We start from the raw sequence: 14,344 nt of genomic DNA on the forward strand, positions 1-14,344 counted from the left end.
TTCTTTTTTCAAAAGCTAATTATTTTTCTGATAGTTTTAAATAATTTATTTTATTTTATTTTATATTTACTAAATTCTATTTTTGGTTAGTACAATAATAAATTTATTTTCTAATTTGGTCAAAATTTTCTTATTTACATTTTGTGTTAATTGAATTATTACTGTTTTATCATAAGGGGAAATTAGAACAATTTAAAATTTAAATTAAGATTTAGAGCAACAATTTTAAATTTCATTAAGATTTAATAAATTTTAAAATATATTATTTTAATTTCACATAAAAATTTATACAAACATTCTTAATAATTTTGTAATGCATTTTACATTAAAAAATTATATACACATTTAGGAGTTCAAAATATCTCTCTCCCCACCCTAAACGTCACTGGTTTTATCAGAGTTACGTGCGGGTGAATCACAGCCAAAATAGCCAAAAGCCAAGAACTGGATAATGCTGTAAACCTCCTCCCGTCTCCTTTCCCAGGTAAGCCATTTCCCTCTCTTACTCTGCAACAAAAATGGCTGCTCTATACACACTAATATCACCACCACAACCGCATCTTGTTCTTCACTCAACGACTGCTGAGAAGTCCCACCTCTCAATCCAATCAAAAATCTCTCTCACAACACCAAAATCAACGACAATTCCACTTTGCAATTCGTATAAGTTCACAGTTCCACATTTCAAGTTGAGGTGCGGAGATTCCTTCACCAGGCTAAGATTATTCGCAGTTACAGCCGAGGGGGCAACATCTGCAGACCCCACTTCTGAGGCTGCTCGGAGGCTGTACATAGGTAACATTCCCAGGAATGTGGACAATGAAGAGCTTACCAGGATTGTGCAAGACCATGGTGCTGTTGAAAAAGCTGAGGTATTGTCATTTTTTTTTCTATTTTTTTATTCTGTTCTGTTTTCTTTTGCTAAATTTTGAGCTTAATTTGTTGAAGGGTGTATTACTTATAAGCTCTTTTTAATAGTGTATAAGTTATCTTCTATATTTGAGCTAAGCCTAACACCCTCTTTAGTACTACTTGATTGTTTTGGTACATAAGAATGGTGTAGCTTTAAGGTTTTAGCAATTTTTCCCCTTTGGGATTTACTTTTTCTGCTCGAGATTATCAACTTGGTTTGTCGAAATGAACTGTGATAACAAATTAAGCAAAATAATGCTTTCTTTGATTTACATGTGAAAATTTCGGGAGTTCGGTTCAGGTTTTGGCTCTGTGGATAGTGAGGACATTGATGAAAGCTTCCTTTTTTTTTTCCTTTTTGAAGTTTCCTTTTCTTTTCTTTTCATTTTCTTTCTTTTTTTTATGTTTTTATTTTTAAGGTAACGGCTGGACGTGGGTATGTTTTGTTTGCATAAAATTTGTAACTTTTAAGGTGAGATGTGAGGATTTTACTGAGAATGTAATTTTTTCCTGAGGGTAATACCAAAAATATGGCATGAAACTGATCATATAGCTAAAATTCTCCGAGCATCGAAATGTAAGCATTAGAACTCAGCACATGTTTCTGTTGCTTGTTTACTACGTTTATTATTATTGGCTGTTTGATGATCCAAAGCATAATTCAGTAAGCTGCTTACCAGGACAGAAAGTTATGTTGCTTCTCAAAACTGAAGTAATTATCGCATAATTTTCCAACAAGTATCAAAACTTTAGGATTTGCTATGAGTAACGGAGGATGAGAGCCATTGTGAAGAAAGAACCTAGAATTCTATTTCTTGACCAAATTTTGCCTTATTCCTTCTGCCTGACTATACAATTTCCAAATAGTTAATACCTAGTTTTTAAGCGAATTGGAAGTTGCAAATCCCTTCTTCCCCTTGAGCCTGATTTGGAGAAGGAAAGACCATAAAGGGTGGCCTTTTCTTTTTCTTGGGAAAGGATTTAACAATTGACAACCTGAAAATACACAGCAAAATTTTTGTTGAATGGATGTTTCTCTGTAAGCAGGTTAGCTCTGAAGAATCTTCTAGGCATCTCTAATGGTGTCCTCTTACTAGGTGTGTATGGGATACTGCCTTGGCCTTTCGGAGCTCAATTGGGTGGTGGGACTCTATCGTGGGCAGTCCTTGGGCTTCTTGTCATTGAGGCTGACAATGAGAGGAAGAGAATCATCTCCCTCATACATTTCAACATTTTTTGAGTCATTTTGAGAGAAAGAAATTAATGTGCTTTTGAGGATGTTTCTTTGCCTTTCCCATAACAGCTTTTAGACCCTTAATATGTAGCCAGCAGAGCTCTAATGAGGAAGATCTTGGTAATTTTATAGAGCATGGTTGATCAGAAGTAAAATATTTGTGGGGTATCCCTTTTTGAAATGAAATCCAAGAAGTTTTGCCTCCTCAGGTTTGGAACGTCCTGTCAACTACTGAATTAATTACTTCTTTAAAACATTTAAAAAAATTAATCAGGTTTCTCTTTTGGCTTGTATCTTATGTGCAGTTTCTTCTTGTATCTGGTTGCATGTCCTTGAGCTGTGTAAATTTAGAATACTTGTTTTCTCCTAAAAAACATTTTGTGTCTGGTTCAGCAAATGCAGTTCCTATGTGCTATGAGGAGTGTATTTCTGGTTCATATCAAGATGTTACTCCTAGAGAGGGTGCTAACCTAGGGATTTATAGAAGTCCGTTTTTAAATTAGACCCACATCAATCTTGACCTTTTTTGTTATATTCAAGACCAAAAGTATCAAATACTGTCCCAATGCTATAATCAGCACGTGGTTGCTGGTCGTTGCATCTGGATTTTTTGGCAATGGATTCCAAAGTTGTAAATTTTACCACCTAGGATTGTATTCGCATCAAATTATTGATGAATGCAGTTAAGAACTTGCATTCCATGCATCAGTAGTGGGTATAAGATCATCAATATAATGGGTTTGTCTTGCCAAACTAGATTTAAGGGATGTGGCTACAAGAACATTGGTCATATTCTAGGAAAAGAGGAGAAAAGGAAAAATGGGGGTCAGGAGCAGGGTTATATTTTCAGAATTCCACGTGTGATTGCTTGACAGGTTATTTTCACTTTTCACTTACAGGTGATGTATGATAAGTATTCAGGAAGGAGTCGACGCTTTGCATTTGTTACAATGAAAACTGTTGAGGATGCAAATGCAGCAATTGAGAAATTGAATGGAACTGTAAGCATTAGTAATAGTTTCTGTCCCGAGTAAAATCATGTGGTGCCAACTGATGTTATTTGGATTATTCATTTTACGAAGGATTGGTTGCTTCTGTTTTCTTTATGCTACAGGAAATTGGAGGACGGGAAATCAGGGTAAACATCACAGAGAAACCTTTACCATCATTTGATTTCTCTCTCCTTCAAGCAGAGGAATCCCAATTCATTGATAGCCCCCACAAAGTTTATGTTGGAAATCTTTCTAAGGCAGTGACCACTGATACCCTCAAGAAGTTCTTTTCTGAGAAGGGGAATGTTGTTAGCGCGAAGGTCTCACGGCTTCCTGGGACCTCAAAATCTAGTGGATTTGGATTTGTTACATTCTCTTCAGAAGAGGATGTTGAGGCTGCCATCACATCTTTTAACGACTCTGTAAGTTCTACCCTGCCATTGCTCTGCTTTTGTGGGGTTCATTGAGTTTCTGAAATACACATACGCCACTTGGCCTTTTAATAGTTATTAATAAAAGCACATAGCTGCATCTGCATAAAACCATACACTCTCGAGGTTGACTCCTTATGCCATAACGTTTACCAAAAAAACAAAAAGAAGTGGAGGAAGAATCTTGTTTTGGACAAAATTTTGAGGTTGAGTCCTACAAATAAGACATGGAAATATATAATGCGACTTGAATGCATAACACCTTACAGAGGAAATGACATATAAATCATCTAATTAGAGGCTTGTCGGAAACTGTCCTATCTAGTCAGAAGCTCATGATCATTTATGCATCACCAGTTTGAATGATGTCTGTTAAATTTGTTATCGAATATTTCTCATCTGCGTCTTCAGATACCATCTTGCACTTCTGGACGATATGAGAATTCCCATCAATATATGTCGTGATTCTTCTTATTCTGTTCATCGTTTCCTTCCTATGATTCCATCTGCATTGCGTTTTAATTGTCTGAAACCTTTTGTTTCTCTGCAGGTGCTAGAAGGACAAAAAATTCGTGTAAATAGAGCATAGCATGGGTAGTTGCTGAAAGCATAAGACTTTTTGGTGAGAGGGGTAGATTTGTTTATCCATTTCATTGCATTCTATTCTTATAAAATGTTAAAAAGAAAATTGAGAAGAAAGACAGAGTTGAGTTTGTGCTTCGGCTCATTTTGTAATTCTCACATATATATATATATATATATATATATATATGAAAAGCTTATCTATATTTGAACCTGATAAAGCAAGCTAATGGTTGTTAAAATTGGGAAATTTGCTGGACTACTGGTTTATTTGATTAGTATAAAAAATATTTGAATTATATAAGTAAATGATGATTTATTATAAAAAAATTATAACTTATACTTTGTAAAAGTGAATTATACAAATCAAATGAATTGTATGATTCTCTCAATTTTAGTTAAAAGAATATTTAATTTTTTTAAAACTAATCTGAATATTTAAATTATTTATTTATCATTTTATAATTTTGAACATTTATCAACTTTTGTTATTTTGGAAGGAAAAAAATTATGTTGGTACGATTTGTTATATGTATTTATATATTTTAAAATTTATAATAAGTATTTGCGAGTAGATTTTCTTGAAATAATTTTTTTAAAAATTTTATTTATGTTATATCGGGATAGCAATAAAATTATGTTTTGAATTTTATAATTAATTTAATTTTTTAAATTTAAATTAATTTAAATTTATAAAAAATGTAAAGATGAATGATGTTTTTAGAATTATCTTTTGCTATTACATTGAGTTTGTTTAAATTAAAATTTTATAAAATAATTATAAAAAATTAATACAAATCGAATAAAATTGTAAATAAAAATAATATTTTTATTTAAAATAAATTTAGTCTCAAATTCAAATTATATATTTTATAATTAATTTATTCACATACAATAATACAAATTGGTAATTTGTATGAATAAACGTAAAAGTTCAAACTCCTATCAGTCATTTCGAGCATTTAGTCCAGTAATAGCATATTAAATAATACTGAATTTTTTTATTTAACGAAAAAAATTAAAATTTAAAGGTTACATTTTTTATACGTTTACTTAAAATACCTAAATAGGGGTTACTAGAAGGTTTAGAACTTAAAATAAAAGATAAGTACTACAATAATGATTAATCTCAATTCGAATGTGGTAGGGCGGATAGGGATGATGTTCTAATCTATTCTCTTACTGTTGGTCTTGATCGTACTGATATGAAATTATAATAAGAATGGGTGAGCAATACTAACTCAATAAGATTGCCAAAAACCTTACCATCGAAACAGTAACCAAATTATTGTAAAAAACATAAAATGACAGATGGAACACTTACTTTGTATTAAAAATCGCATTGATATGGTCACACCCTTTCTTTTTATAGAAAATAATTTATCACATACTTTTTCGTTAGACAACTTTCATATACAACAACATTTAGATACATTCGAAAATATAATAAAATGTTATTAATTATTTATCATTTCCTTACCCATCCCTTAGTACTATTTTCGTCCACCATTATCTATGGGTCCTATAGGGGTTCCTCCTACTCGTGAATACCTATATTTTTTTTACAGCCATTGGTCGTCTCTACACTCTTTCCGGTAATGAGCACCACTTGAACTGATCACTCAATACCTCATTCGATATGAGTGCCGCTTATATCGGTCGTTCCCATACTCTGTCCAGTACGGGTGTTATTCACAATCTCCCAACCTTGTCCGATATGAGATTTCTCAGTCTCATATGGCTAAGGATCATATCCACGATAGGAATCACCCTATATACCCCGCCCCCCAATATCTGATGACAGATTTGTTTACCTTATTGCCTAGTTCTATTTTCATCAACAAACCTGCTCCGCATCATATATATTCCAAAACAAACTCATACCATCTTTTATTTTTAATCATTACAACGTATGCATAAACACAAATATTAATGCTAGAATATGTAACCCGTAATTGAGTGTGCATCGAAAAAGAGATAATAATCGAATAAGTTAAAACAAATATAATAGGAATATCTTAAAGTACGACGCAACAAAATAAGGTAAGATTGATTCAATGAATAAAATATATAGAGTATTATAGCAAAATAAAATTATATGAAACAAAACAAATAAAAATAAGGCAAATATATACATAAGAATACGTGTAGATTAGATGGCGGAATAAATTAGAATAACAATCAACTTTTTGTTAGATCTATCGACAACCTTAAAGGTTAAATTTATCAACGCATGACGCAGGTTAGGTTTTGGCTCAGCTAAGTGTGTTTATACATACACCTATGGATATGCATATTACTTTATTTTATTACTATCTCTACTATGTTATTGTTTTATTAATACCATTATTATTATTAGTATTTTTATTTTTATTATTATTATTTTTATTATATTAATGTATTAATTAATTTATTTACTATTATTATTATTATTTATTTTATTTTTTTGTTGACCTTCGGTTAATTGTTACAGAGAGAAGGGTTTGAGCATCCTTACCCCAATCGGACGGTCGTGGCGTTGTTCCCTGTAACCACTGGTCGCGACGACCTTCACTCTCGGCCTTCGCCTACTTCTCTTCTTTTCTCTCCTTTCTTTGCTAAACGAAGAAAAACAACACGTTATTAGTGTCTAGGAAGGGAAAGGAGCAAAGGAAGGCAAATGAGTTACTGAAATCGAGTTCGACTTTCGATTGCAGGCGCGCGTTTCTTCTCCTCGGCTTACAGTGTTCTTGGGTGGATCTAAGGCAAAATTAATTAAAAAGGATCGAGAATGAAGAAATAGAAAGAAAATTGTGATTACTGGCGTCAGTCTCGACTTCTAGCACGGCAACACCGTCGCTCTATGGCGTCTGAGCTCCCTCTGGCACCCCTTGCTCGTCTACTTCTCCGGTCGACCTAACTGTTAGAGTTTGGGAGGTTGACCGAAAGGAGAGTTAAATACATCTCATATTTTAATCTAGACCGTTCATGCAAGTCCACGTGGCGTAACGAAGGGCCTCCGATCCAACCTATTTAGGGTGTCCCGCATTTTCTACCCGTGTGCGTCTTAGACCATCTGATCGGTAAATCCTGTAAATTCGAGCCATTGATCGCACGACTGTTGGATCCATCATGTGGGCAATCAAAACTGTCCATTCGAATTCGGGTGGGATTGTGATCGGTCCGTTCACGCGAGCGGAAAACCGTTTGATTCTTCAGGCACATGGATTGCCAACGTGGCCTCCTGCGTGGACACGTTTGCTGACACAGTTGTAATGCGGCGCATCATGATTTGTCGTGTTGCTGACGTAACCGTCCTACGTGGCCCTTTCTTTGATTTACAAAGAGGTCCTGATTTCTCAAATTTTCTTTTAAGCATACTCTTCCTTATTTACATATTGACCTTAATTCATGAAATTTGTTTCAAATGTATCCAAAATGTACATATTTTTCTTAATAATTATTTTGCACCATTTTTAAATAAAAAAATCAACTATCATTATCATTTAAGAAAATTTAAATTTATTATCACAAAACTAATTATTTTGAACTCGATTTGTTACAATAAAAGTATGAATAAAGTTGATTTTATTATTTATCAACTAGGTGTGCATTAAATTTTATATGTTAAATAAGAAAAATTTAATAAATGAATAAATACAAAATATAGTTTAGTGAAACAAAATAAAAATACAGTTGTTTTTTTTTTCAAAATCACATTTTATATCGTCCTAAGTTATTTGAAAAGTAATGATATTCGCCTCAAATATAAAATTGAATTATATATGTAACAACCGCAATTTTACAGACTTAAAAAAATTTATCTTTAAAAATTTAATTAAGCATAAAATTATATGAATTAAAATTTTAGAGGTTTAAATAAAGAAAAAATTAAATTTTGTTGACATTTTATGAATAATAATGACCTAAATGATAACAAATACTAAAATAGGGCCAAAATATAATTTTAAAAATAGGGGACACTTCAGAAAGTGAGGTGTCAGGGTGGACTAAGTCGTTTAGCCACGTTTGCGTACACGTGGTGAGATTTGAAAACATACGGCCCAAATATGTCTTGTAGATCCAACAATTCCTAAAACCTAATATAAGAGCTTCATTTTCAGCTCTTGGAGAGGAACAAAGAACCCTAACCGTCAGGGAAGCTCAGACGACGTTGGGGCCAAGAGAGAGGAGGGAGGGGAGGAGCCTTGCCCGCGTGAGGTGGAGTGTACAGTAGTCACGAATGTGGAAGATGAGGCGAAAGGGGAGACGTCGTGGGAAAAAGAGATAGGTGTGCGACGGAAAAAAAGAAAAGAGAGAATGGGAGATCAATAGGCAGAAGAAGAAGAAGAAGAAGCATAATAAGGAGAATAAGGGGAAGAAGAAGAAGAAAAAGCAGAATAAGGAGAATAAGGGGAAGAATAAGGAGAAGAAAAAGAGAAGGGAAAAGAAATGAGGCGTGATGGCCATGGTGTGCGTCGCACGGTTGAGGGTTAGTGAAGCCGAGATATGAGGCAGATTTGAACAACCGGCGCAATGTGCAGCGATCCTGTGGAGGAGGGAAGTGTGCAACGTGTGCAGCTGGAAAGAAGGGACTTTGCATGCGGCAGTTTCGCAGAGCAGAGGAATCTAATACAGTGGCAATGGTGGACACGATGGAGGAGAGAGGAAACTACCACGGGGAATAAGAAGGAAAAAAAAAGGAAGAAGAAAAAAAAAGAAAAAAAAAAAGAAGAAAAAAAAAAAAAGGGTGGGGGAGGGGAAGAAGAGATGAAAAAGAAAAAAAAGAAAGAAATGAAAAAAAGATAAGGAAAAAAAAAAAGAGAAAAAAGAGGCAGGACATGGTTTGATCTACAGTTGGTACGCGCCTCCGCGTGTATTAATCACAGTGGCACGTGTGGTAGTGCGTGACTATTATGGTGACGCACGTAGTGGTGCGTGATGGCTCCAGTATCTGAGGATCTCGGATTCAGAGGTATAATCATTTTCCTTTTGTTTCGTAGCATTTCGATTATTACTTATCTTTAATGACATGCATATTCCAGTTGTGAACAAGGAAAACATTAAAGTGGTAGTCGGGAAGTGGAAAGAATCGTAACTTGATACCATTTTAGGTTACCACGTTGATGACCGTGGGGTTTATGCCGAGCCAACCGCTTCCTACGACAAAACGGGGTGCGTCTCTTTCAACCTGAACCTGTCGAAGTTAAATTTCAAAAAATCCATATATTCGTGTTAATTTATTAAGTTAGATTTAGAATTGATTTTAGGTAAGTTGAATAATTAGACTTAAAAATTTAGGTGAGTTATTAGTAATTATAAAGTTATTTTGGTAAAAAGAAAGGTATCTAATAATTGATATATAACTTCAAGTAAGCCACGGAATTGGGGAGAGCGTAAAGGAGCGTAAATCAATGCCTTAGTTGTCCGATATGGTAAGTATATCTAGTAGCTATCCCAAAGCTACATTCGCATGTTTTCAAGCAAAAACCTAATTAAGTTTTGAGTAAGGTTTATAAAATTGAAGAATTAGAATTGATAATCAAGTAAGTGGAAGAAATTGGAAAATGGTATTGCTTGTTGAATGAAGATTGCATGTTTTAAATACTGTATGGTTGATGGTTGATGGTATGATGAGTTGAATAGTTCGAGTATAAAATTAATAATAGTGTAAATTCACTAATAAAATTATGAACACATAAAATAACTCTTATAAATAAAATAAGGTCAACAAAAAGAAATACATATTCTTAGATCAAATTAGGAATTCTAAATAAAATTAAAAACTAAAAATAATAAAAAATTAAAACATGAATAATAAATAAAATGATAACTAAATAAATTATAATAAATAGGAAAGTGTATGATTAAAGGGAGTTAATGAGTTCTATAAGGATGGAAAATTGTAACGGTCTCGGAAATTTAAATAAAATGTATGTATTAAAATCTCAAATGCGGAAACGTAATAAAAAAAATTTGATTAACATCTCTTACACAATAACCAAAACGTACTCAAAACATGAAGGAACAAACTAACTAAAAGAGATACTTGAAATAAGAATTATAAATATAACTATGAAGTCTTTAGGCGTCCCCTTCGCCGTCTTCCTGCGGAACGGGCTGGGGAACAACGTTTTCCTGATATGAAATGGTTAAATAAGGAATGAGCTACACCAACCCAGTAAAGACATCACACTATCTCACCGCCACGGAAGTAAAGGTGGATAGAAAACACAAAAATGACCAATGGAGCATAATTTATAATAAACTCGTTTATTAACATAAAAACCTTTACTGTCCACTTACCTCGGTGAGATCCATGAAAATAACATGTGAAAACAATAACATTATCATCATCATGAAATTATATAGCCTTTATAACATGACACTTACCACGCCTTTGTATTTCAATCATTAAACAACATATTTTCTTCTTTTACTAGCTTACTAGTATCTATGGAGATCCATAGGGGATCCCCGCTACCCGTGAACCATTAACATTAAAACCTGATTCTAGGGCCGTCCCCATACCTCGTCCAGTATGAGTGCCAAAATCATGAACCTCAATACCTCGTCCGGTATGAGGGTGAAACGGGCCGTCCCCATACCCCGTCCGGTATGGGCGCCAAAACACATAAGGTCTCCATACCCCGTCCGGTATGAGAGACCACGTTCCCGGTAGGGTTTCCTATGGACCCGGTCCGTCCACCATCTCTCAGGATATTTAGTCAGATTGTCCACATTATCCATTTATCAATTCACATAACAATTTTGCCTTTTTTCTTGATCTCAATCATCCAATCACACACAATATGTAAATCAGTAATGGACACCAAACAAGACAACACAGTATCGGGTTCACCGTAATACAAACCATAATGAAAGAAACCATGATTCATGCATACGAGAACATAACATAATTACATCAAATATCATACTACATTTTATACTGAATATTAAATCAAACAACAACAGACCAACACTGTATCAGACTCGGGCTCCATTGGCAACCTTAATCAATTATGCATCTATAAAGTCACATAGTACAGTTTAATTATTTATTTAGCTTTAATACCGTGATAGGAAATAGGGTGATGGGTCCTTACTTGTTTTCGGGGTCTGAATTCGACTCTACAGTGCGCCTATAGGCTGTCCTTAATTTCCTGAAATTTTCTCGGAAAACTGAAACACACTGTCGGTACCTGCACATGTCCCAAAAAATTCCAAATCAGACCTAGGGCCCCTTTTGGCCAATATCGAAATTCCGGCACGGCGGCTCCGCCATGCTCCGATGACGCCGCCGCCGCAAGCAGCGGCGATTCGCCTCGGGTTGGTCGTTTTTGACTGAATTCGACCACACTTACATCGGTCCCTGCGATAAAACAACCCTAGGACCCTCGGTGGGCTAAAAAATTACGAAAAACCGAGACTTACCGGCGGTGGTACTTTTGGGTGCGGCGGCTCCTCCGGCGTGAGTTGCGTTTTGATATTTGGCTCCGATCAACCTATAAAGAAAAGAACGGTGATCACAGTGGTATAAAATTTGCATCGAACGAAGGCCGGGAAGGGCCTCATCGGAGGCAAAAACAGAGGGGGGTCGCGGCGGCGCCACTGGACTTCGGCTGGGTTTTTCAGCCGTTTGGCCGGTGGTTTGGCTCTGGTTTGGCCATAGGCGGACTCAGCATCGAAAAATGAGCTAGGGGGAGAAAATTTACCTCGATTGGTAGTCGAAAAATTCCCTGGTGCGATGGCGGATGGCAGCAGCCGGCTCCTCTAGCGTCTGGTTCTTCTTCTCTGGCGAGGCACTGGCGGCTAGGGTTTTGTGGCAGGTGTCGGTGGGGTTATTTATACCCTTTGCCTTTTAATCTCAACCGTCCATCAAGATTAAATCTGAACTGTTCGATCGCGATTTAATTGGGATTAAATCTGGGCCGTCCATCGCGATGCAATCTGGGCCATCCGTGCCTGATCGAATCTGGACCGTTCGTGCGCACGTTTGATCTGGGCCGTCCGTGCGCGCGGGAACGGATCTGAGTCGTCCGATCGCGCGCACGCGGATCGCCCACATGGCCTGTCCCGTGTCAGCGTTTCCTTGCCACGCAGCGTGTCCTGGTTGGCCGGGGCTGCTGACCGGGCCACTGACGTGGCTGCTGACGTGGGTGCTGACGTGACACAACTTTTTTAAATTACGTTTTGACCCCCTGGTTTCCGATTTTCTTTTCAAAAACACCCACAAAATCAAAATTTTCACCATTTTTTCCCAAAATCAATTTCAATTAAATCCAAATAATATTTTTACCCAATTTTATCATTATTATTATTTTTATTTTCATTAAATTAAATAAAAATCTAAAAAAATTCAAATAAATAAAAATAAAAATAATAAGATAAAATAAGAAAAAAAAAACACTTGGGTGTTATAAAAATAGACAACTTGAGAGAATTAGAATAATGTGAGATATAGAGTAAAGTTAATTAAGAAAGTATACAAAGTCTCTGGAGAATATAATTAGTTTGTTAAAAAAAATAAATAAATAATATCAATCTTGACTAAAATAGGAAGAAAAACAAAACAAAACAAAAACTTAGAAGAAGTAAAAATTTAGAAATAACTCGTTTAAAATTGGTATGACTGAAATTTAGCGGTGTGTTGAACCCTATCCTTTGTGTGGATGAAAACCTTTCCAGACGTGGTTGGGGTGTGTGTTATATTATAGGTCACATGGCAACAAACTACTGTGACTATTGTATGTGCATTCTCTTATGATAGTGAGAATTTTGATCCCACAATGGTACCAATTGGATAACCAATACACTTGTTTAATCTCAAATAAAATTTTAAAACTTTAATAATTTTAATTTGATGATTTGTGTTGGGGCAAATCGATAATCGAAGATACCCGCTGAGGGGTTACAGATGTCTTGATTTGGTTGATTTGTAAAAAATTCTGATATGTGGATTTGTAGGATAAATATGGATTAGAGAAAAACTGATAGATAAGTATGGTTTTGGAACTAGATGTGATGTGATAATAATGTACGACATGAGTGGTTATAATTAGAGAATTAAGAAATGAAAGAAATTAGGAGGATAATGAGGAAATAATAAGAAAGAGGAATCCTGAGAGATAACTAGTAAAAGAGAATAGTGAGGAAAAAAGACTATATAGAAGGAAGTTAGGGGAACAATAAGAGATGAGATATAAAATGAAATATCTTTGCATTTCATGGTTTTCAAACATAAAGAGGATGAAAAATTTTACATTTCTGATTGACTGTATGTTGACATGTCACATACTTAGTGTGTAGTCTATTCGATATGTTTATTGAGCCTGTTGTTTTACTTATTCTATTCAAATTCTAATCTTTTTCAGATAAAGTCAACGAAGACAATTTATAGAGCCAAATCAGGAATTTAATATTTAATTTTCATCTGGTGAGTTTTAGTTCAGTTGTGGACTCTACAGTTTTCATCAACTTCATGATGTAAATTATGTTACATGTTGTATAATAGATGAATAACTTCTGTTGTGCTTTTATTTTAAAATTTTTAGTCGTATCTTCTGGTTTAGTTATGTTTGGCGGCGTAGTTTCTCATTGGAGAACTGTGGGCCGTCACAATATATTATTTATTTTTATTTAAATTAGGTTATATTTAATTTTAGATTGAATTAATTTCTATATTTTTTAATTACTAACGGTTAATATTATTAACTTTAATATTATATAAGTAAACAAAAATTGACATAACATTTCTTAATTTATTCAAATATGCATTGAATGGTAGGTCAGATGCAATGTAATATTCATCTGGCATGATAATAAAGATGTGTATAGATTCAGACTATTTTTGTACAAAAAAAGTATTATATCAAATTATTTTAATGAAACAAATACATTACCATACTAAAAGATATTTATATTTATTTTAAATAGAGTGTGTAGCTAAAAAATAAAAGAAAATTAAATTTTGTCTTCTATATGTCTTTTTGTGTACATTATTTCATTTTTTTGTTCATTTAAATTCCATTTATCGGCCGAGTTTATTCTTCAATTAATTGTATTTGTTGGCGGTGGATGCAATCCTAAACGATGTCGTTTGGATCTCGTAAAACAAAACGACAGCTCTAGCCGCACTCCTCGAAAATGGCAAAAAGCGTAAATACCTTAAGATTCATGGGTATTTACATTAAATTAAATCATTTAGCGCTGGA

General features: G+C 34.5%; 1 protein-coding gene across 1 annotated transcript; it reads left to right on the forward strand.

Moving 5' to 3' along the window:
- Positions 1-389: 389 nt before the first annotated feature.
- On the forward strand, positions 390-4,401 carry PSRP2 (RNA-binding (RRM/RBD/RNP motifs) family protein). The gene is made up of 4 exons (XM_022038043.2): positions 390-872; positions 3,046-3,147; positions 3,261-3,560; positions 4,120-4,401. The coding sequence occupies exons 1-4, from the start codon at positions 519-521 to the stop codon at positions 4,156-4,158; spliced, it is 795 nt and encodes a 264-aa protein (XP_021893735.1). The 5' UTR covers positions 390-518; the 3' UTR covers positions 4,159-4,401.
- The last annotated feature ends 9,943 nt before the right edge of the window (positions 4,402-14,344 follow it).

The sequence above is a fragment of the Carica papaya genome, chromosome 8 (assembly GCF_054855325.1).
Source record: "Carica papaya isolate Zhongbai chromosome 8, ASM5485532v1, whole genome shotgun sequence".
Lineage (NCBI taxonomy): Eukaryota > Viridiplantae > Streptophyta > Magnoliopsida > Brassicales > Caricaceae > Carica > Carica papaya.